General features: G+C 42.8%; 1 protein-coding gene and 2 pseudogenes across 3 annotated transcripts; all 3 read left to right on the forward strand.

Annotated features, from left to right (window-relative positions):
- The first annotated feature begins 323 nt into the window (after nt 1-323).
- On the forward strand, nt 324-2,760 carry LOC101757806 (annotated as a pseudogene).
- Nucleotides 2,761-7,079: 4,319 nt separating this feature from the next.
- Nucleotides 7,080-18,949, forward strand: LOC101758221. 3 transcript variants are annotated; one of them, XM_022829009.1, is made up of 15 exons: nt 7,080-7,230; nt 7,334-8,591; nt 8,670-9,483; nt 9,658-10,153; nt 10,701-10,849; nt 10,926-14,273; nt 14,395-14,607; nt 15,030-15,233; nt 15,335-15,537; nt 15,647-15,796; nt 16,662-17,015; nt 17,333-17,744; nt 17,906-17,996; nt 18,106-18,334; nt 18,542-18,949. In XM_022829009.1, the coding sequence occupies exons 2-9, from the start codon at nt 7,426-7,428 to the stop codon at nt 15,470-15,472; spliced, it is 6,528 nt and encodes a 2,175-aa protein (XP_022684744.1). In that variant the 5' UTR covers nt 7,080-7,230; nt 7,334-7,425; the 3' UTR covers nt 15,473-15,537; nt 15,647-15,796; nt 16,662-17,015; nt 17,333-17,744; nt 17,906-17,996; nt 18,106-18,334; nt 18,542-18,949. The 3 variants fall into 3 exon arrangements, with proteins under 3 accessions (XP_022684744.1, XP_022684743.1, XP_012703520.1); XM_022829008.1 differs by having other exon boundaries at nt 18,106-18,949; XM_012848066.3 differs by having other exon boundaries at nt 7,091-7,302; nt 7,395-8,591; nt 18,106-18,949.
- A 925-nt stretch (nt 18,950-19,874) lies between these two features.
- Nucleotides 19,875-21,495, forward strand: LOC101758625 (annotated as a pseudogene).
- Nucleotides 21,496-22,790: the final 1,295 nt, after the last annotated feature.

Below are 22,790 nucleotides of genomic sequence, written 5' to 3' on the forward strand. Positions count from 1 at the left end.
TTAGGTCGTCATTAACACGAGGTGTTCATGTCGCGCGCCCGCGCCCTTTGCCCCACCCAGCTCGGCGAGGCAAGGCGTGGCGAGAAAGCGCTCGCATGTGGAGCTTTCCTTCTCTCCCCACACACATAGCTTGGAGAAGTGGAGACAGCCTCCATATTTATGTTGGCCATCCTGCTCCTCCACTAGCAATGTGGGACTAAAGATTTACACCACTCTAACCACTTGCTAATGGCCACATGGACCTTTAAGATTTATTTGAAATTTCTGAAATTGTAATGGGCTAAGCCCATTATTCCATCAAGATTGACATGTTCAAGGGTTCGATGTGGCTCGTGGCGGACAAGTGGGGAATTGTGAAGGCTGCTGAAAGCCCAGCTAAGTTCTCCGTGAAGGAGGACAACAACCTGTCCTTGATTGAGTTTGAGCTAGTGATCGTGGTGGAGTGAGAACCTTTGTGTAGGAGGTGGCATGTTATGTTATGTTGACGAACCTATTTGTAGCAAAAAAAAAAAAAACAAATCGTGGTTGATGTTATCCTCCTATGCGTTGGAGGTTGACCGGTGGTGTTTATTTATCAAAGTCAACTGGTCCACATCTCTGAGATAGATTGCAGTGTGATGTAGCCCATCATCGTTGGACCTGTCATAATGCCTTGTTGCCTATTTGCTGACGTCGTTGGGTTGCCTATTGCCCTGATGGTTTTTGTTTTGCTTTGCCTTGCCTCGCTGCAACATGACTCGTGGTTCCCGTGTAAAGTTTGTTACGAAGCGCCATACAATCTGCGTTTGAGTTGCTTGTGTGGTGATTGGTGAATGAACTCTAGTACATTGCTGCAGCTGCGGCTGTTGGTTGAATGGAGCTTGGTGCTAAAGGTATCAGGTGATCTGAATAGGATGCACAAATGGGCTATACACGTAATTAAGCAACAGCGAAACCAAAGCACGCCAATTGCGGATGTTCCACAAGGGAAGGGAATACAAGCAATCTGGGTTGGAGTCGTGGATTAACGGTGGTGCCCCTTGACCCTCACGTACCCGCCACACAGCTAGGCTCGCAATCTCTGTACGTCCAGGGCTCCAGGCCAAGCCAAACAGGATGATCCATCTGACATTGCCTTTGCCTCAGGTATACACGAACAATCATCATCAATAGCACACGGGTGAACCGGTTACGTGTAGCTCTCACGCGCAGACGGAGGCTTCCAAGCGGTGGGAACCCCCTCTTTCTCTCTCTCCGCTTCTCCTGATGCGAAGATAACTTGATGACAGAACGATTCATCTGCTCTTCAGCGCAAACCGCTGGGAGAAGAGGTATGCTCTTTTCACAACGTAAGATAAATTTTGTCAACATGCTATTGTGATATGTGGGAATTTTGTTGGAGTTATATACTGTATTATGTGCACAATGATTCAGGGATTGCTAAAACCGTGGAGCTGTTTCATTTGGTTTGTTACATGCAGAGCTTTGATGGAAAGCAAGCTACTCGGTGGAACAACTCTCATTAGCGTTCTCAGCTGCTAAAGGGCTTGACATTCAATGGTGCAAGGTGAGCTTGGTAACATTGGGATGTATAATGATTTTCTGCCTTTGCATAAATACCTGGAAGTTGACAAGTGATGTCTGTACTATTTCAGGCTCCAGATGTTGGACTTGTAGCTCCAGATCTTGTAATTTATCTGGATGTACAACCAGAGGTATTCTGTTTATACTCACTCGGTCTATGGTGTTCCATCATGAAGGTGTTCTAGATTTTTTAGTTTTATTGTGCTTATGGTGTGTAATGCATTTGACTTGTGTTACATTAGTTACACACTGTAGGATGATGGCCATTGTTCGGCCTTAACCCAATCAAAATAATGTTTACATATAGAACTCGGTGATGAACTGATGATGATGTACTTAAGGTCGCACTGTATGGATTTCTGTCTTGAAACGCTAAAATCAATCCATTTATTTCTGAAGCCTTTTGCTGCTGAGAACTTTTTGTTCAGAAATTTTCTTTGCCCACCCACCTATAATGCTTTATATCAGCCTGTATGCTAAATTGATTTTCGATGTTATGTGTCACCTAATCCATGCTTCAATAGTTTACATTGATTGTCCTCCTGCGTCATTATGGTATGTGAAATTATTGCTACAGAAAGCGGCTGAAAGAGGGGGCTATGGAGGTGAGCGCTATGAAAAGATTGAATTCCAAAAGAGAGTTGCAGATCATTATCATTCACTCCGTGAATCGACATGCAAGGTAACTTAGTTTCTGCAAAATCACCACTTTGTGTTTGCTTTGCCTCTTGTGCTAGTGAGTAGTGACTAGTGAGTGAAGTTCTATGTGCCAAACCCAAGGAACCAGAGTGGCAACCTATTTTCTCTATATATTCTGTTCAACTTTCCACGATCAATTTGTGACCGCTAATATTTCTAATTTGCTATGTGCGAAATAGAAATTCCATAGTAGGTGAGAAGCAGTCCTTAATGTAAATTTTGATTATTTCTTTTGACAGTGCTCAGGGCCACAATACATGCTGTTTTTGTTAACCAGTTCTCGAATGGATCCCAATATCGCTTCACATTTGTGTTTTTGAAGGTTGTTGACGGTTCCCTTCCCATGGAGACCGTTGAGGAACAGCTGAGAGAACTGGCTACGAACTGCATTCAAGAGTGTCAAGAGAAGCCACACTTACCAATCTGACTTGGGGAAGCGCCACCAAGAAACGCACAGCTCAGCACAAGCTGATGCAAACCTTGTTGCACGTTGTGTGATCCACCCTTGCTGGTGATGAGAAACTAAGCATCTGGCAGCGCTTTCATTTGCCATTTGCTGTATCAATGTCCCGAGTGCAATATACATTTCGACATTTAATTGGTGCTTTCAGATAGGCTTATTTTATCCGCTGGAGTTCGGGTTGCGTTGTGATGCGGAACACGCGACGATACGAAACACGACTTTCAAGTTTCATCATGTTGCTGGACTGAACAAATTTTTGTAAAGGCATGCGTCATCACTCGAAGCAATAAACTACTAGCATTTGAAATCTTAATTTTTAAATCGATGTTCTTTACTTCCCAGGTGGTTGCACAAACAGTAAACATACGCAGGAAAGATGCACGTAACATCTATAACGAAGAGCATACCATGGCCTTCATGGAACATGGTAAAACATCAAGTCTACGATTCAGAAGTCAAGGATAAACCACCAAGGGTACGTTTTGGTTTTACTACTGATAACACAAGTATAGCTCGCGGTGCACCTTGGCACAGGTAGTACTTGCAGGGCCTCAGTTACACATAACTGTCGATCAGAGACTTCCTCATGTCATCGACGATCGCTTGAAGACACTCTCGATGACCGAGAGCTCGGTGGCTGTCGTGTCTGAGCCACAGAAGGCAGTCCAGTCGTTCACGGTCATGCTTGCAGCAATGACCTCGCTGCCTCTGTTCACGGTTCCAGCGACGAGAGTGGAGAGCTCATCAAGGTTTTCAATGGATGTGTGAGCAGGGGTGGATCTGGGCCCCGGGCTGCAGCCCGGGGCGAGGCCCAAGAGTAGTGGGAAGTTTCTTCATAAAATTGGCAAAAAAAGGCTTCCTGACCCATTAGCCCACCCCGAGAAGAAGTCAGCCTAGCAACTGACCGTCGCCCTAGCCCAGCAAAAATCGCACTCGGCCGGCTCCCGTCCGCCCACACCCCCCGACTCGCCGCCTCCCGTCCCATCCGTGAGTCCGTCCCGGCGTCCACCCCCGACTCGCCGCCTCCCGTTCCCGTCCCAGGGACTCCCGACCGCCCTGCGCCCACGCGTGACCACGTCCCGCCGTCCCCGGCTCTGGCTCCCCGCCGGCCGCACGCCGCACCCCCACCGGCCGCACGCACGGCGCATCCCTGGTGGCCGCGCGCCGCCACCCGCGCAGTAACCAATGCCCTTGTACAAATGCCCCATAATCTGCATTGTCCACATCACCTTTAACTTTGTGAACAACCAAATAGCATATTTTGCTTAGGCTTAATAAAGAGATGATGTATTTAAAGGATTTTACACTTGTACTTAAAACTTTTACCCTGTTGTGATATTCATAACTTTTCAATGCAGCTGAAATGGTCAGAAGACAAGCTCTCTTTCCTGGTGACTCTGAGTTGCAACAGTTGCTTCCCATTTTCAGGTATGTTTTCCCTTCTGCATTCAGACGTTGGTGCCATAATATGAGTAATACCTTGCTTAGTTGCTAGGATAGTGTCATTCTTTTGGTCGTGAAGTTATGGTTCTCTAACCAAGTTGAAGGAATGCTGCATTAAATTAGTTCTTGCTTTGGCATAATCTGAAATGTGCTATTATGTGTGATGACAGTTTGATTTTCCTCACTCTTCTCTGTTAGACACTACTAGTACCCTTGGTTGTTCTAACTTTCAAGAAATAGCCAATTGTGCATATATAAACGACATTCTACCTCAATCCGGTTTTCTTCTCAGTTGTACTATGGATTGACAGAAATTTGCTTCTGGAAAAGGTTGTTGGGGACACCTTCTGTCGTATCTACATTTTCTTCTGTCGTATCTACATTTTCTTTTGGTCTTACCCCTGTATGTTCTTAACATGCTTCATATCAGTTTGTTCATTAGTTTGTCAGTGATAACATTGGCTAAATTGTCACTTCAGAGCTAAATCAATATCTGATTATGCCCTGAAAGAGAAAAGTCTGCTTATGGCTTTATTAGGATGTTTTGTCCAAAAGAAAGAAAGAAATTGAGCTCTGTTCAGCAAGAGTACAAGCTCACGAGAGACCATATCAAGGCCGAGCCTGCAACTTCTTTGGCTACTAGTAGCTACCTAATGGGTTCTTATTGGATTGTAACCATATTTGGCCAGCAGTTTATATAACTTATGCACTAGAAAGTTGGGGTGGTATGGTGTCTGATTGTGAAGGTTTGAATTGGAGTGGATTATATTTATTTCCCTTGTGAGAATGGGTTGGTGGGGTTACAACTTGGGTTACAACCCAATTAGCAGGGCTAACCGTGGCTTGTCCTCGCTCGCAGCCGCCACACAGCGCTTAAGACCTCAAGCAGATTGACGTTGTCGCCGGCGCCGAGAAGCAGCTGGGACTCGGTCGGCATCCGCCCAGATGCGCAGCCACCGCTACATCAAGTTCAATAAGGGCCCGACAATCGTTTACACCACTGAGTCAAGGCCTACACGGTATAAGTATAACCCTTCTCCCTCCCCTATATTTGTAGTGTGGTGCGTTACTTTAGATATGATGTATCTGTCTGATGCATATGCATTTGCTTCAGATGCTTGGCAAATGAAACTGACATGGTTTGTTTGTTGAACGTTAACCAATGGGGGAGAAGAACTGAAGTTCATTTTATTAAAAAGATATTTCTGATGAATTTTGATCACTATTTCTGGTTGCTCAGCAGAACTAAAAAATGTTTTCCCTTATCAATGCCATTCCCATCTACTGCTCTAGTACTTCTACGTATCAGTTGGTTACTGCTGGTCTTGAGAAATCTCAAATGGTATTATACACCATATAGTTAAAGGATGCCAGGGTATGAATATGTGAGACATTGTTATCACTATAATCAGCCCTATACTGTACGGTAATAGGTAAGACACAAGACTTAATTTTTATGAAATGAACTCACTGATCTAATATTCTAATCAATAACGCCATATGTTTCTAAGATCCTAAACCCTAATACCCTAACCCCAAACCCTAAACCCTAAACCCTAAATACAAATCCATAACCTCTAAGCTCTAAAAACTCTAAAAGCATAAGTTAAGAAACCCAAGATTGTCTAAAAGCATGTTAGCTTCAGCTTCGCTGAAGTCCTACCATATGGTAGGAATTGATGAGGAGGAGCCGTCTCCAACTAGCTCCCTTGTGCCCGCAAGCAAGCTAGTACTAAATAGAAAGAAGAGAAAATAAAAAGAAAAACTATCAAGTGTTATAGTGACAAAACATAAAAAAAGAAAAGATAAAATAAGAAAAAATATATATCTAGAACAACTTGTATGAACTCGTGATAAACAAAAATTAGGATACAAAATAACCTATCATGGGAAGAAAATGAACTGAAAAGGTCAATCAAAAAATACTGAAGAAAAATAAAATGGAAGGGAGAAAATAAATAGAAGAAAAAAAATCATGTTGACACAAGAAGAGAAAATAACGGATGGAGAAAAGGAAAAAAAAGGAAGGAAATGAATGGAAGAAAAGAACACGTTAGGAAGAAAGCGAAGGAAGAAAAAAAACACCTAAGAAAATGAAACCGAGTAACCAATGGAAAAATAGTTACGAGAAAAACAAAAGAAACCGAAAAAAGAGAAACGGAGGAAATCTGACGCATACATAGCATATTCCAACAAGCTGAAGAAAAAAACTATCATGGACTACGTATCTGAAAAGATATAGCAGTGGGCTGAACATCCTGTTGTTGGACTTTCTATACTTGTTCAAACTGATTTAGGGGGTGTTTGGATACGAGGTGTTAAACTTTAACAGTGTCACATCGGATGTTCGAATACTAATTAGGAGAACTAAACATGAGCTAATTATAAAACTAATTGCAGACCCCTTTGCTAATTCGCGAGACGAATCTATTAAGCCTAATTAATCCATCATTAGCAAATGGTTACTGTAGCACCACATTGTCAAATCATGAACTAATTAGGCTTAATTACACTCCATCTGTGCAATTAGTTTTATAATTAATCTATGTTTAATACTCCTAATTAACATCAAACATCCGATGTGATGGGTGTTAAACTTTAACACTTATTGCCAAACAGGCCCTTAGTCCAACGCACACGCATGCCGAGGAACCAATCCCGCATCGACAAATAGTTATCCGTCGCAGATGCGTTACATAGTCGCGACGCTGGCCGACGCCCAGGGCCTCGAGTCGCGTGTAGACGGGCCACCTCGAAGTTGGGCCTGTAATATACACCTTTTCTTTTGCTCTGGGGTTTGTAGGCTTGTTGGGCCTGGATTACCGACCAAGTTGCTGCAACATTCGGCCCACATTTATGGCCCGGCCTGACACTAAACCCCAAAGCAAGCGTCACTCGCCAGGTTGTCTCCTCCTCTAGCGCGCGTGCCCGCCCGCCGCGCCGCCGAAACCACCGCCGGCCTCCTTCCAGGCTTCCACCGAAGCACGCGAGCCGCGGCGAAGAAATTCATCCCTCCTCCTCTTCTTCTTTTCCGTCTTCCGCTGCTCTCCGCTCCCCTACTGGTATTGATTTGGCGTGGATTGGAGTTCCGTCCGCGCTAGGACTTGGGGATTGATTTCTTTCGTTACCTATTGGTGATAAACCCTGACTCACTTTTTTTTTCAGGTTCTTCTTATTCAGCACACACAAAATCTATTTCAGTTGACACCATTGGATTGTGGTGCAGTTAATTTGGCAGAAAACTGAGCTAAAACCCCATGGACGACGGTATGGCCTCCCTTGCAGTGGAGCCCAAGCGGGAGCAAAATTTTCTAGTGAGGGTGAGGATGGATGCCTGGACTCAGCCGTTTGCAGTTTCCCACAAGGTGAGGTTGGTGCACATCCTCAAGAATCTCCACACCTCGGAGGTGAAAATCTACTCGGACGCATCCAAGGAGTTCATTGAGCTACTGGATGGTGAATCCGGTGAGGAGGTGCTACGGGAGTACGTGCAGCAGTCGCCGCAGCTTGGGGAGCTGGTCGAGGCGTGGCGGCTCCACCGGGAGAAGCCGGGCATGGCGTACATACTTTCACTCTTTGCGACAGTCCTGGGCCACCCTGATGGTAGGCTGAGGCGACATGGTTCTGTTAAGAAGAGTTTGGATGGTGTTGCGAGGATGATTCTGGAGGACAAGGAGAATATGGGGGATGTGTATATGGAGCTGAACAGCGGAGAGTTCCGGCGGCAGAATGCTGCGTTGGATTTGCTGGCTGCAATCGTCAGGCGTGGTGGGGGTTTGGCTTCGGAGGTTGCTGAGAGATTTGATTTTAAGATGGCTATTTTGCCACAGCTCGCAGGGACAATGAAGAAGAAAGGGAGCAGGGATGGAGGGAATCGGCGGAAGGGTGCTGAATTTGGGTCCACAAGGCGGTCATTTGTTGGGTTTGCCATGTCATTTCTAGAGGTTGGGAACCCAAGGCTGCTAAGATGGATCCTTCAACAGAAGGAGGTATACTCAGGGGTGCTTCGTGGAATCGGGAATGATGATGCCGAGACTGTCATGTATGTCCTCTCAACTCTGCGAGATAATGTCCTGGTAGAGGAGTCACTCGTCCCACCAGGGCTCAGGAGTGTCCTCTTTGGAAGTGCCACATTGGAGCAGCTGAGCTTGATTTCAGGGAATCTGGATGCAGGGGAAGCGGCTGACATTGCTCATGAGGTATTGGTCATGGTGTGCACTGATCCAAAAAATGGATTAATGCCAGGAGCAAACTTGAGAGGTAATGAGAAACGCTTGCTGGATCTCATGAAAAAGTTGAAAGCTGCTGAGGTTGCTCACCACAAAAGTTTGTTGCTGGCCATTGTGAGTAAGAGGGTTTCTCTTTGTTCGGCATACATGAATGAATTCCCTTACAATATTGAACCACGGTCATCTCCTTCTTGGTTAGTTCTTCTGAGCATTTATATGTTTATTATTTTTATAGTATAATATTGTCGTGTCGATCTAATTATTATTTGCAGGTTTGCAGCCATCTCCCTTGCAGCTGATGTTATAGCTTCAGCAAAATGTGATAGCATCGTTCATACTCTTTCATCCAATTCACATGGTCTGGTGTCTGTAGATGATGAAGAAGTTCAAGTAGTCTTGAAGTGCATCGTGCCCAATGTGTGCTCCCGGGCAGTGATAAATAGGGGATTGCTGCATTCTGATGATCTTGTGAAGCATGGTTCACTGAGGCTTGTTTTTGAGTCAGTTAACCTGTTATGCTATATTATTGAAGCAATCAATGTAATGGTATCAAGAGGGAGAGCAAACTTAGAATTCATTGGCTCAACGAAAGTAACCATCAAAATAGATGATTCCCCAGTATTAAGCTGTTCTGATGCTGCAGATGCATCCTTAGTTGATGAGGTTCACCAGGGAGATGAAACGCAGATCAAGAGGTGGGCATCTCTAAGAGAATACATCCAAGATGAAGTTCATGGAGCTATGCCTGATCCTCAAGTCCTTCTCAAGTTACTCTCTTCTGCCAGTCAGAAGCATCAAAATTCCTCTCAGAGTATGCAAAAGAAAAATGCTCAATTTTCTGAGCCTCCTCAAAAGAAACGAAGATGCAATGCTTCCAGTGAGGTTGATGATATTATTATTGGTGGGATTGATGCTGAGCAGGGTAAGGACACATCTGAAGACCAAGACCTGGAGTCCAAACAAGATCACACAACCACCTTGTGTGAGATATGGGGCTTAGATAAACAAGATCCAAAGATGAAAGATGCAAAAGTTGTAGAAGATGTCTTCCACTCGAAGTTGCTGGATGTTCTCAGGTTTTATTTGGTAAGGTGCAGCTAAATTCAATTATGCTTTGCTTGCACTTGCCCTTTTATTTGCATGTTCTGAATGTATTTCCTCTGAAATTGACCTGAATATTTGTTTTGTGCACTTCTTTAATTGATGGGATTCATTGGCAGTTTATAGCCTTAACATTCTCATCATTTAATTTTTTTTCAGAGGGTGATGCCCAGCTCTTTTGATGGATCATATGACTTCTTTAGGATTATACCACCTAACCCATTGGATCTATCCAAGGATGAGCAACAGTCCCTGTTATCTCTTTTACTCGAGTATTCAGGCCAATCTGGAGGATGTTGGGACCTAGAAAGAGTTCCGGAATCAATGTACAAGTATCTACAACCTTTGTTTTACATCATGTTGGATTCACAGATTAAGAACATCCGTGATCAAGCATACATTTTAGTTAAAGCTGCTATGGCGAGTTCTGGTGCGTTTGATCAGAACTTCACGGAGATTGATGCATGGTTGGTTTTCTTGCCTGGTTATGAGGCCAAATGGTGTATAAGAGAGAACCAATTAGTTGGAGCACCTAATAAATTGTCATACATTGTGATTCCTTTTCTCTGTGATGCTATTTCAGTAGTTGGTAACAACTTGTACAAATACCAAGAGCACACACGCAAACTTATCTCTAAATCAGGCCAGTTTGAAGGTATTACTTTCTTCATAATGTTAATAGATCTGTAGTTACTCTTTCATTATATTATGTCAAATGTATGTTCAAGCTAAGCTAGTTAGCTTGTCATGTTCCATCATATCAACTACACCACCTGATACTCATGCTTTAGAACAGTAATGCAAAATGGAATGTCAAGAATAGGCAGTTGACTTTTTTAAAAAAACTTGCACATCACCTGAAACCTAGTAGTTCTATCAGGCTGCCAAGTTTTTAGAGGGTATGTCCTTCCATCTTATCATCTGACCATTTCAACAACATGTTTGTTGATATGCTTATGTCATGTTAGCATTTATTTAATTGCAGTTGTTTTCTTCTTTTGGATTTGGATTTAGATTTATGCGGTTCGTCCTAAAATCACTCCATGACATTTTCTTATTATAAACACTTTACATTTTTTTTTTACTTTTAATCACCGTGTCATCTTGTTCATGCCTCTCATTCTTGTCCGTTCTGCTATAAATGTTGTCTTATGAGATTTAGCTTCATATATATGCTCAATCTTTTCCGTTGTGGTTTGTAGGCACTCCAGCTTTCAGCCCTCTTATTATTTGTGTTCTTCAGAAATGCCTTAGGCTACTTGACTTAGAGTCTGGAAGTATGAAATTACATGAGAAGTCCACAATTTCATTGTATGTGTGCAACACAATCCACCTTATTATGCAGTCTCAGGTATATTGGACATACCTTATACTATGACATTTTACGGATTTGCATGATGAATTGACTAATGCGATAATTGTAACAGGCAGACGTGCATTTATTATCTGATCTTATAGGTGCTGTTCTAAATGAGAGATTTGATAAATTTTCATCTGAAGAAATGAACTCTTTGATTTATCTTGCTGAATGGAGGCCATTAATAACTATGCTGCATTTCTTGAGGAGAATTTCTAACCAACACACTCATAGTCTGTTCACCACTCTGGTACATTCTCCTGAGTTTGGTGGTAACTCGTTGTGCTCTGTATCTAGAAAGGTTGAAGAAATGTTGAATCAAGAACAAACTAGTTCGCTGGATGATGTGGCTACTGCATTCTTATTTTCAATCATATGTGCACCTCCAAAAGATATTATCAGTGACTTTCCAGATCTTCTTGATGTTGTGAAAACATATTTTCCATATCATCTTGCTTTCTTGTCGTCGGTTCTTTTTCTGCAACATGATTATCTAGCTAAAGTTGCTAGTTGTTGGCCAGATATATTCTTCAGCAGCATCAGACTGTTTAAGGATGATTTGAATGCTGACCATGTAAACACTGTTGAGGACAAATGGAAAAACCTCTCTGTTTCTACAGAATCAGCTCCGCTGAGTACATTTTTAAGTGTCAGTCCCTTCTGTGCACTGTTACCTTCAGTATTGAGCCTTGCATTTTCTGTGTCAGATGAAATTAGGGAAGCACATAAGGATGCACTTCTAAGACTTCTTCAAGTTAAGCTGTCTGAATGTACATTCAGTGAGGTTACCTTGTATCTGAGAGTCATCTTGTTCTGGAGTCATCACCTGCTATCGTCATATACTATTAAGTCTTCAAATGTTCTTGAACAGCTATGCAATTTGTGCTTTGCTCTTGTTGATAGAGTATTTGAGCATATTCAAGTTTTGGCTGCTGACAGACAGTCACAATCTGCAGACCTGCCCTATCCAGTTCAACATATCCAAGACATTGTTGATTTTGTTATTCACCATCCTATAATTGCCTTGTCTTTGTCACGCTCTTTATCCAATTGCCAGAATTTATCAGATGGGAGTTTGGAACATCTGGAAGAGGCTTTGGTTGTTTTTTCGAAGGAAAATCTGCACCTTTTAGATCGTTTTGTTCTAAAGCTTTTGGGTAAATCGTATGACCTTTTACTAATGGTTGGTAGCTTTGAAGCTAACTACTCTAGAGATGATGGCCCATCCCACGAGTCACTGTTTGCTACTCCAAATCTTCTGCTGGAGAACATACTGTTGTTGTTCAAGGAGAAGTTTGAGCTCTGCATGGGCAAAGTAAACTTTGGACTGCTTTTGCCAAATTTCTACATGGTTCGTGCACTGTCGAAATTCCTTTCTCCTGTCAAACTACTGGACCTTGCAAATTGGATGTTCACAAAATTGGCGGATTGCAGCTCCAGTTGTTCACCTGCTTTTGTTCCTGCTGCTTTGATGTGTCTATATATTACTGATGTTGCCATGGAAATGTTGTGCCGTTGTCTACAAAAAACTGGTCAGAGATCAGAATCCTATCTATTATGGGACTTGGAGATTCATGTCACCACCATTCAGCAAGCTTATCACATTGTTCTTCATTTTGCTACTAAATGGAATCTTGAATTTGCTGATCATTGCTTGCTGAAGATGCTGGGTCGTATCCATCACACTGAAAGATATGCAGGATGGAGCACCGACTATATTGCGTTCCATATGATACTATCTACATTGGTCATCAATACTCCCATTGATGTTCTTCATCACTGTATCTTTCCCGCATCTAAGGTTAAAGCAAAAGCCTTACTGTTGCTTTTGGAAGCAAGTCCTATGCATATGAACCTTTTTGGCAAGATATTATCGGAAACTTTTAAAAAAGACAATTCTCTTCTGCAAGTCAAGGATTCTGATTCTAATGCTTCATGGCCTCAAGAAGATGGTGCTATACTTCTATTGCCTGCTGCTTTATCATGCTTGAAGTGTCACAGTGATGACAATGGGCGGTGGGCCAAATTCCTTGAGCCAGTTTCAATCTTTTATTCTGAACTCCTATTGTGTGATAAAGGGTTTTCAAGCTGGAAAAGCTTTGTTACCAGGAGCATTTTTGAGGAAGATTTTAGTGACTTTATACCCACATCAGTTAAAGATATAATGATTTATTTCAGTGGCACTCTCTTGGGGAAATCAGTTATGATGTTGCACCACTACTTTTCTTCAAAAGAAATGTCGAGGAAGCAACGCTTGGACATAGTTGGTTCAATTTTTCCAGAGTCATCTGAGCTATTAGATTCTGATGTTAACGATATTAATCCGACTTCATGCAAGGGCATTGTGAAGGTTACTAATGAACTGTTTGCGAAGATATCACTAATTAGGCTGTTGTTATCTCCTCCTAGAAAATTATTGTCCAGTGAAGTAGCTTCGGAGAGGGAGTCCAAGAGATTGCACAAAGCAAAGCTCAATTTCATTAGCATACTGGTCAGAACTATGGATAAAATATTCATGAATCTCCCTTCAAGTGACAATATCTTAGCACACTCTGCTAAGGAACAAAAGGTCATCCATTTTCTGGAATATGTAATTCTCAAGAATATTATCGAACTATCTTCAGAGATTCAAAGTCATCTAAACCAGCTGAAGTCAATACCATTCCTTAGTCAATTCATCAGATCATCCCTACTGCATAGATTCAATGATCCTGTCGCAATAAAAGCAATTCGATCTATTCTTGTTGTGCTCTCACAAGCAAAGTTCTCTGCTGATGAAATTATTGAACTTATACTGGGTCACTCCAATTTTATGTCAACAATAACATGCAATGGAGTTTCTGAATATCCATCTGCTTGTAACCCTTCAGGGGGGATGCTACAGCCAGCTCCAAGTATTTTGAAATTAGTTGATTCTTCTTTCATGGAAGAAAACAAACCACAACTTTGTACCAAAGAAAAGGGGAGAGTTGAAATCATCAGATTACTAAGGGTACTGTATGGTATTAAGAGCCGGCAGCAGAACAATAGCCAATTGAGGGAATCAAGAGAATTGGTTTTCTTGCTTTTGTCTATTTATGATGCAACTCTTAGTGAAACAGATTTGGAGATACTTCATCTTATGAATGAGATAGAATCAACTGAGTGCAGAACCATTACTGAAGTGGACCACCTGTGGGGATCTGCAGCTCTGAAATTCAGAGAAGAACTGAAACTTGATTTTTCAAAATCAGATACACAGAACATAGAGAATGCAGAAATTACTGAAAGAAGAAGGGCACTCTTTCGGGAGAACATACCCGTTGATTCCAAGCTCTGTGCAAAGACAGCTTTGCTATATTGCTATAAAAGGTCTTCAAGGGCTTCTGCTTTCTCCCTGGAACAGCTTCAACGGGAGAACTTTACTGATAGCTTCGAGGTAATTTTGTAAAATAATATTGTCAACTGAACTTTGGGCGTCGTTCTAGATTTTGTGCTTTCACAATAATGTTATTTGAATCTCGTTCATTTGCCTTCCTCAATCTGATTCTGGTTGGCAGGAAACGTCTCAAAGAATGGATGCAGTTCAGATTTATGATCCCATTTTTATCTTGCGGTTCTCAATTCATACCCTTCTCATGGGTTACATTGAGCCTGCCGAATTTGCTCGATTAGGGCTGCTTGCAATAACACTTGTTAGTATAGCATCTCCTGATCAAGAATTGAGGATGTTGGGCTATGAATGCCTAGGAGCATTTAAAAAATCCCTTGAGGTACATGCTATTTCATTAATCTCGAAATTTTACCTGTTGTCTTGATTGGTTTATTTGCTTATCAACTATTCCTATCTGCTTGTGTTAGATTTTGTATGTGACAAATTAGCTTCACGCAGTGAATGTATTATTGGCTAATCTACATGCTTGTATCTGTATGTTTCAAATTCTAGCATTCGTAATAATGGTTACATGCTTGTATCAGTATTGTTAAAATTCCATTCATAGTTTACATTTTCTTTGTTGGTTAATGTTGTTCACATGTAATTGCTTTTATGCTTATTTGATTTGTATGATGTCAAAATATTTATTCTTATTAACATTCTAGGAGCAGTTTGAGTGCAAAAGGCACTTGTATAGTATTCTGTATCTGTTATCCTTACATGAAAAATATATTTAAAGCTATTTTCACATATTTACAGACTTCTCAGAGAAGCAAGGAAACGTGGCAGCTTCAGCTCCTTTTGACATATCTTCAAAATGGGATATCCGAACAGTGGCAGAAGATACCTTCCATTATTACTGTTTTTGCCGCAGAAGCATCTTTGACGCTACTGGATAGCTCACATGCTCAATTCACTGCCATTAGCAATTTTTTAATGCATTCCACCTCTGCCAGTCTGCAGGTAACTCTTCTTTTATTTATTTGCATATATGAACTATCTTGGAGTGTGTATTGAACAGTATGGTATTTTAGTATATGATCTTTCTTTCTTTCTTTTTGCAGAGCATTCCGTTATTTCCAACCTTGTTGCAGAGTAGTTCAGTTCATTTTAAAGCTGAACGTTTGTGGATGCTTCGGTTACTATCTGCTGGATCAAACCTAGCTGATGATGCCAAAATATACAGAGAGGAAGAGTCTTAGAGCTTGCTCTTGCGTTCTGTTCTTCACCTGTTTCAGATTCTGAATCAAAGGTTTTAGTCCTTAAGGTAAATTCTGTAGTTTTTTAGTGCATTTGAATTTGAGTTCATGGGATCTAGTATCTGCTTAGATATTCGAACATTTATTTCCATTTGATATGCTTGCTTTGCATTGTAGATGTTGAAGAAGTGTGTCAAGCTGCCAGTTCTAGCTCATCATCTAGCGAAAGAGTCTGGCCTTCTGTTGTGGTTATCCTCTGTTATTTCAATTGAAGGATCCGGTGGTGCTGAAAGTTCCTGTTCTAGAGTAACTGAGTTAACGTTGGAGGTAAAACACTTATAATAAATTATTTTCTGCTCTACTGCAAGCCCCTTCAGAAAAAGAGGGGGGGGGGGGGGGGGGGAAAAAAACAAGATCTGTCATCTTTTTGCATGAGTCTTCACTGCAACTGGCAATCCATTAATTGTTCCATGAAAGTTCTGTTGATGAACATGAGGATTATACTATCATTTTATTTATGCAGAACACTGCTTTAGATACTGTTTGATATATCATATAGGACATATTGATCTGTTATTTTGGTAAATTTTCTGCATTTAGTCAAACTCACTATGCTAATGTTATATAAACACCCTTGTGGCATATTAGAGTTGGAACAGATGGAATATTAGCAACCTCCTTATTAATTGGTTTATGGACATTAATCTTTTTTTACCAAATTTATGGATTAATCATTTCAGCTCCATATTAGGTTTCTTTTTGGTTTGTTATGCTTTTGTCTTTTGAGACAGTTAGCTACATTGCAATCAAACTATTCTAGTAAAATTCTGAGCAGTTTTTATATAGCAAACAGTTGCTGAAACCCACATTTTCTTTGATTATTCTATTTATGAAGGGATAGGTTTGGCACAACTGTGTTATTGTTGTCAATTGTTGTGTTTTTCATCTGAATGCTAGAATTACCTTGGATAAAAATGATCAAGTGACTTGTTCTTGTGTGTGGCTTTTCTGCAACATCATGACTTCCTAGGTGTGTCATAAATCTTCCCTCTGTTGTCAGACATCTTATTGTGGTCTGGAGACATTACTTGTGTATAATTTAAGTTTTTCTAGCTTTGAAGGTATTTGGTTTGGGGCAGATTTGCGAAGCCATTTTTAATCATTAATTTGTAACTTGATTTGCTTTCTTTAGGTAGTCAATGATTTCATATCATCAAGACTAATTACAGATTGGCTCCAAGAATCTGCCCTTGAGCAACTCTCGGTGATATCAGCAGACCTTTTTGTCCTTCTAATTAACAATGCCAAATTATTGAAAGGAAATGTTCCCTTGTTGACTTCAGTGCTTAGTGTGATTACATCAACAATGAGGTTGTCTATGAAAAGGAAGATATACCAACCGCATTTTACCTTGTCCCTTCATGGTGTATTTAATCTGTGCCAAGCTACTGTTGGCAGCTCAAGAAGTGCAGAGCATAAGCTTACAATGGAACTTGGTATCGATGCCATTCTTATGAATGGTCCTATGCCAATTTTATCTGAAATGGTACTTTATTCGTGTACTGCCTTTAATTCACTAGCCACTAAAAGCACGTTTTTAGCATTGTTAATTTGTTTTAATTATCTAAAACTGTGTAATCCTTATGTTCCTTTTTTTTGTAATATTTATCTGCTTGAAATTCCGTAGATTTGTAATTATTTGTATACATATCATGAATGTTTAAGTTTTATATAGATAATGATTAGGTATCTGTAGCATCATGAAAAATGTAATCTTATCTATGCGTACAAATTACGGAGCAGTTGTTTTTTCTGCCCAAGGATTATATGGAATTTTATGTAAATCTTTGTTTTGTTTGACAGGATAAGTCAAGAATATCAATGGTTGTTTCTTGGGCAACTTCAAACATCTTCTGGTTGTACCCTAACCAAAGGTCTATATTGGAAATATCCTCAAAAGAGTCACCAATAAATGAGTCTCCACTTTCAAAGCTTTTGCGCTTGTTAGTGGCTTCTGTAATACTTGGGAGGATATCCAGCATCTCTCATGGAAAGAGTGGAGATCTTGCACGGAGCACCAGCAATCTTGGAACTCTTCATTCTTTCTTGAACGATGCATATGAAAGGGTTGAAACGGTAGAAAGTTGCAGTGCGAATGATACGCTAGCTGTCATTATATTATACCTTCAAGACCATGTGCAAAAGAACAGTGATTCTTTGCCATCAGTTGTGATGGCTCTTTGCTTGTTGCTTCTTGACAGATCCAGTAAGCAAGGTACACTTCTGACTTTGCTGCATTCTAATGCTGATCATAAAGAGATTGGATGAACCTAAATTAGTCTATAAACTGTAGGCTGTCTTTGTGCTCTTGTTGTCTCCTTGCTGGAGTAATGAGGCATCTCATTCAATTTTTTTCCTCTTACCTTGTTGAAGCAGTGAACAAGCACCTGGCCGACAACCATGTTAAGATTGAAATGCTTTGCTCAAAGATACGGTGTCCTGCTGAATCTAATCCTTCATGGAGATGGTATGGGCTCTGAATGTAGACTATTCAATTTTTATACGCTTCTCTGATGATGACACAAGCGCTGGACGTCTGCATGTTGCAGAATTTAATAATGTTTATTCATCTTCAGGCATTACTATCAACCCTGGAAGGATCCTGCTGCACCGCGCACGGAGATGGAGCGCTTGGAAGAGGAGCAGGCGTGCCGAAGCCTCCTGATCCTATTTTCTAATGCCTTCAGTGCCCCCCTGCCGGAATTTCCGGTACTGTCACTAGATGATGTTGAAAAATCTGGCCTGTTCCAGTGGGAAAGGGAGTCCACGGTTAAGCTGAAACATTGCGATTAGTTTGCTGAAGCAGTAAGTTGAACCTAAGACTGCTATATTCCCACATTTGACCTGTGTACAAGTCGTAGAATTGTTGGTGTTTAGAGGAATGCTTGGTCCTCAGTTGGATCAAGTAGAGCTCCGTGCACAGAGCTTAACGGGACTGCCGAACGCAACCATGTTCGACACTTGAACAATTTTGGTCTGGCATTCACTGCTGTTCTCCTTTCGATTGTATAGGGCATCTACTGTTGTACAAGTCTTGGCAAACAGAGTGGTACTGCGCCTGTGTAATAGGTTGGAATCGAAACCCATGTCGGTCCTGATCGGCGGCAGGACCTTCACGGTGAGCGGCACCGGCCGCACCCGCACGGTGCTGTTCCTCCCCGCCCAAATCATTCATGGGACTCTCTTCTTGTTGCCCCTATGCCCACTGCTTCCACTATTAGAAACCATTCTGTGTACTGTAGTTTTCCTAATTTAAAGAAGATGCCATATGTATTTTAATGTCTCTTTTTGTCTGATTACTCCAGCCTTTGGCATTGCTCAGTAACTGCAATATTCATGTCATCTTAATTAGTAGCTCAGTTTTCCTTTTGTATCATTCCATGATGGTTATAACTAAGATCAGGGAATGTTTAACTGAAACTAACATTCTTTTTACGTTTTATCAATTTTTATTTTGTATATGTAATATTATTATTTTTAATATTTTATTTGATTTGAAACATGTGAATATGATTTGTCGAAGACCAGTGCGCGCAAAAGAAACAGGATAGGCCAGCAGGTGGCACATCAGTTTAGGAAGCCAACCGGTGGGTCTATGACCGCTGACCGGTTTGAACCGTGTTTCCTTCGGTGTACTCCTGCAGTTGGTTTGGTTGAGTTTGGATTTAGAAATAACTAGCAAAGTAAAACTTGAGATCAACCGGAAAGTAAACTAATAATACAAATAAAAGGATAGAAATGTAATAAGTATTTGAGTAGAAGGAAATATGTTAAGTCAAAATTCTATTGATTTTTTAGCAAACGTGTAAAGATCCATTGAGTATAATAAAAATTGAAAACTTTATAAGTTTTAAAAATATAGTGAGATTTCACCACAGCAACGTACGGGCATTTTGCTAGTAAAAAAACTGTGTTGCATGTTTTAGTTGCGTGCCAATCTTAGCTGTTTGTATGACTAGAACTAGAATATGCACTCGCTGTGAAACTATATTATTTTTGGAAGAAATATAATATTGCATTGTACTAATAACACAGAACTGGCTATCAAAAGATATCAGAACAAACCTCAAGAAAATACAGGACCGAAACTCTATCGGTACATACAGGCAACGTTTTCGCTATCAGTAGTTTATTACAGCATCCAAATGTTAATCCAGACCGGCGATAGACTAGCGAATGAAAAACGAGCCCTTTATAAAGACGCTGAAAGATAACGTTGCTTAAATTGCCATAAATGGGATGAACAAGGGGAACCAAATTAAGATGCCATCGTCAATCGCCCTGCAGGGTGCAGGCGAACGGACATACTACACGTACCAGCATGCGCCCAGTGACGTGGTCGTAGATGTTGCTCTGGCGGATGCGCTTGCATGGCCACGACAGGAGTCACAGCATCACCACCGGCCACACCGCCGTGGTCACCATCATGGCCAGAAAGTACACCACGACCCGCGCCGCCGACGCCACCCGCCCGTCGTTGGCTGCCGCAAGGTACGCGGCTGCCTGGCGCCGCGCCCACGGCAGCCACCGTCGCCGCTGCCCCGAGGTGGTTGTGGCGGTATCCAAAGTGCCAAAAGAACGGGAGAGCTAAAGCAGAAAGGAGAGGGGCAGGTGGAGGTGGAGCCGCGAGGGAAGATTCTAAAACCCATGAATTCTCATCGGTCCATTAAGGGTGTGTTTGGTTACTGGGTTGTAGTGGGTCGGAATGGGTTCGACCCATATTGTCCCGTGTTTGGTTGAAAAAGGAGGTGGGTTGGGTCCAACCCAGATGGGAATATTCCCACGAGATCCGGGTCCGCTGCATTCCTCCAAAACGGAGGAACCACGCCGACCCAGATGGACGCCGTGCTTCTCCGTCGCCGCGCTTGCCCGCACACCAGCGCGCTCGTCGTCTCCCTCGGTCGCCAGGCTCCGGGACGCGCACCCGGGGCTCGCCGTCGAGGAGGCGGGCGGCCCGGCTGAGGCGGCGGTCGGCGCCGGGCGACGAGGAGGCGGCCGGGAGGGAGGGAGCGGGCGGCGCCCGGCGGAGGGAGGGAGCGGGTGGCGCCCGGCGGAGGCGGCGGTCGGCGCCGGGCGACGAGGAGGCGGCCGGGAGGGAGGGAGTGGGCGGCTCGTGCACTCCGTGGAGAGCCATGTCAAGACAGTGATGGCGCTGGCGCATGGGAAAATGGCCACCACCGGGGAGACCCGGCTGCTTAGGGCGGGCATTGATGGGTATGTGAAGTGATTTGATTTTGGGAAGCTTAAGATCACGCACTAGTTGCGGCACCCGCAGCCGCTCCTGTCCGTGGCTTGTTCGCCCTGTGGCACTGTGCTGGTGGCTGGGTCTGCAAAAGGGAAGATTTATATGGGCAAGAGGAAGAAGAAGGCTGTTGACGAGGAGGATGAAGGGAAGAAGGCTGACAGTAGTGAGATTGATTGGGTATCGCCAGAGCCTGAGAAGCCAGTGTTGAAGCCAAATTACTTCCGGTACTTCCTCCGTGGACAGAATGAGAAGGCTAAGGAGGGTGACTTCGTGATTGAGAAGCCTAAGAAGGTTAAAATTGCGGAGCATGATAAGTTACTGAGAAAGTGAGGCTCTGGTTTCAGCTTTGGTTAAGAACAACCCAAGAAGCGCTGTGGCTGTGATGGAGGAGCTGGTTGCGAGGAGAAAGCTGGTGAGATGCTTTGGGAATTTGGATATAGAGGAACTTGGGCTGCTGCTTGAGTTCCTTCGCCGGAATGCGACACTGCCAAGGTATGCAAGGTTCTTGTTGGGTGTAGCAAACAAGGTTGTGGAGATGCGAGAGGAGGATATCCGATCTGATGATAAGCTGAGGATGCACATCAGGAATCTCAAGAGAATGGTTGGAGAAGAGATCCAGATACAGCACACGTTGCAGGGGATTCAAGGAGTGATTTCACCCATGCTTGCACTTGCCGGCGGATAAAAAAGATGCTTTTCTTTGTACGGAGTTTTTTAAGGAGTTGATGGTGACGCAAGGAACACGATTTAGATAGGTTTAGGTCGCTAGATCGCGTAATACCCTGCGTCCTGTGTGTTGATTGTATTGAACTTCTTAGATGTTGTTTTGAGGGGGTCCTTGCCCGCCCTTATATAGTCGGGGGAGCAGGGTTACAGGGTGGAATCCCTAGTCGGACACGGTTACAGGATTCTACTCCTAGTCGGTAGAGTAGTTCCCTTGTCTGTTCCGACTAGTATTCAGAGGTCTGTAGGTCTGCGTTATCCTGTGACACAGCCTAAGTCCTGATCATGTCCGAGTACGCCCCCGAGTAGGCCGTACAAGGTCTACTCGCGGGGCTTGGGGATGTACGCCCGACATGCCTGGACTCAACCGTTTGCAGTTTCTCACAAGGTGAGGTTGGTGCACATCCTCAAGAATCTCCACACCTCGGAGGTTAAAATCTACTCGGACGCATCCAAGGAGTTCATTGAACTATTGGATGCGTGTAGATGGGCCACCTCGAAGTTGGGCCTGCACTATACACCTTTTCGGTTTGTAGGCTAGTTGGGCCTGGATTACCGACCATGTCGCTGCAACATTCGGCCAACATTTATGGCCCAGCCTGGCACTAAACCCCAAAGCAAGCATCGCTCGCCAGGCCGTCTCCTCCTCCAGCGCGCGCCCACCCGCCGCGCCGCCGAAATCGCCGGCGGCCTCCTTCCAGGCTTCCACTAAAGCACGCGAGCCGCGGCGAAGAAATTCATCCCTCCTCTTCTTCTTTCTGTTTTCCTCCGCTCTCCGCTCCCCTACTGATATTGATTCGGCGTGGATTGGAGTTCCGTCCACGCTAGGACTTGGGGATTGATTTCTTTTGTTACCTGTTGGTGATAAACCCTAGCTCACTTTTTTTTTCAGGTTCTTCTTCTTATTCAGCGTACGCAAAATCTATTTCAGTTGGCACCATTGGATTGTGGTGCAGTTAATTTGGCAAAGTGGAAGCCTTTGTTCCTTTTCCCGAATCGACCTTATTTCAGTGCCACTACATGCATGCATATACTGGCTTTATGATGAAAATTAACCAACAGCTAAGCAAACATCATGAGAGCCACTGCCTACCATCTCCTATCCTATGACTATGAGTGGATCTAGAGCCACTGTCTAATTTTGCTTTTCGAACTACTATAATACTATGTATATGGATATGGTAGCATCACTATTTTTTTCCACCGCATTTGGGATAAGGTAAAAATAAACAAAAAAAAGGAAAAATTACCAAAACAAAGCCCACGACCTTCTGATCCGAAGTCAGACGCGCT

Source organism: Setaria italica, chromosome VIII (assembly GCF_000263155.2).
Source record: "Setaria italica strain Yugu1 chromosome VIII, Setaria_italica_v2.0, whole genome shotgun sequence".
In the NCBI taxonomy this organism is placed as follows: domain Eukaryota; kingdom Viridiplantae; phylum Streptophyta; class Magnoliopsida; order Poales; family Poaceae; genus Setaria; species Setaria italica.

What these genes read in the sequence shown, in the direction of transcription:
- LOC101758221 (XM_022829008.1), top strand. Translation starts at nt 7,426, where the DNA reads ATGGACGACGGTATGGCCTCCCTTGCAGTGGAGCCCAAGCGGGAGCAA. An exon ending in CATTTAAAAAATCCCTTGAG is followed by an intron (nt 14,608 to 15,029) that starts GTACATGCTATT and finishes ACATATTTACAG; the next exon opens with ACTTCTCAGAGAAGCAAGGA. An exon ending in CCACCTCTGCCAGTCTGCAG is followed by an intron (nt 15,234 to 15,334) that starts GTAACTCTTCTT and finishes TTCTTTTTGCAG; the next exon opens with AGCATTCCGTTATTTCCAAC.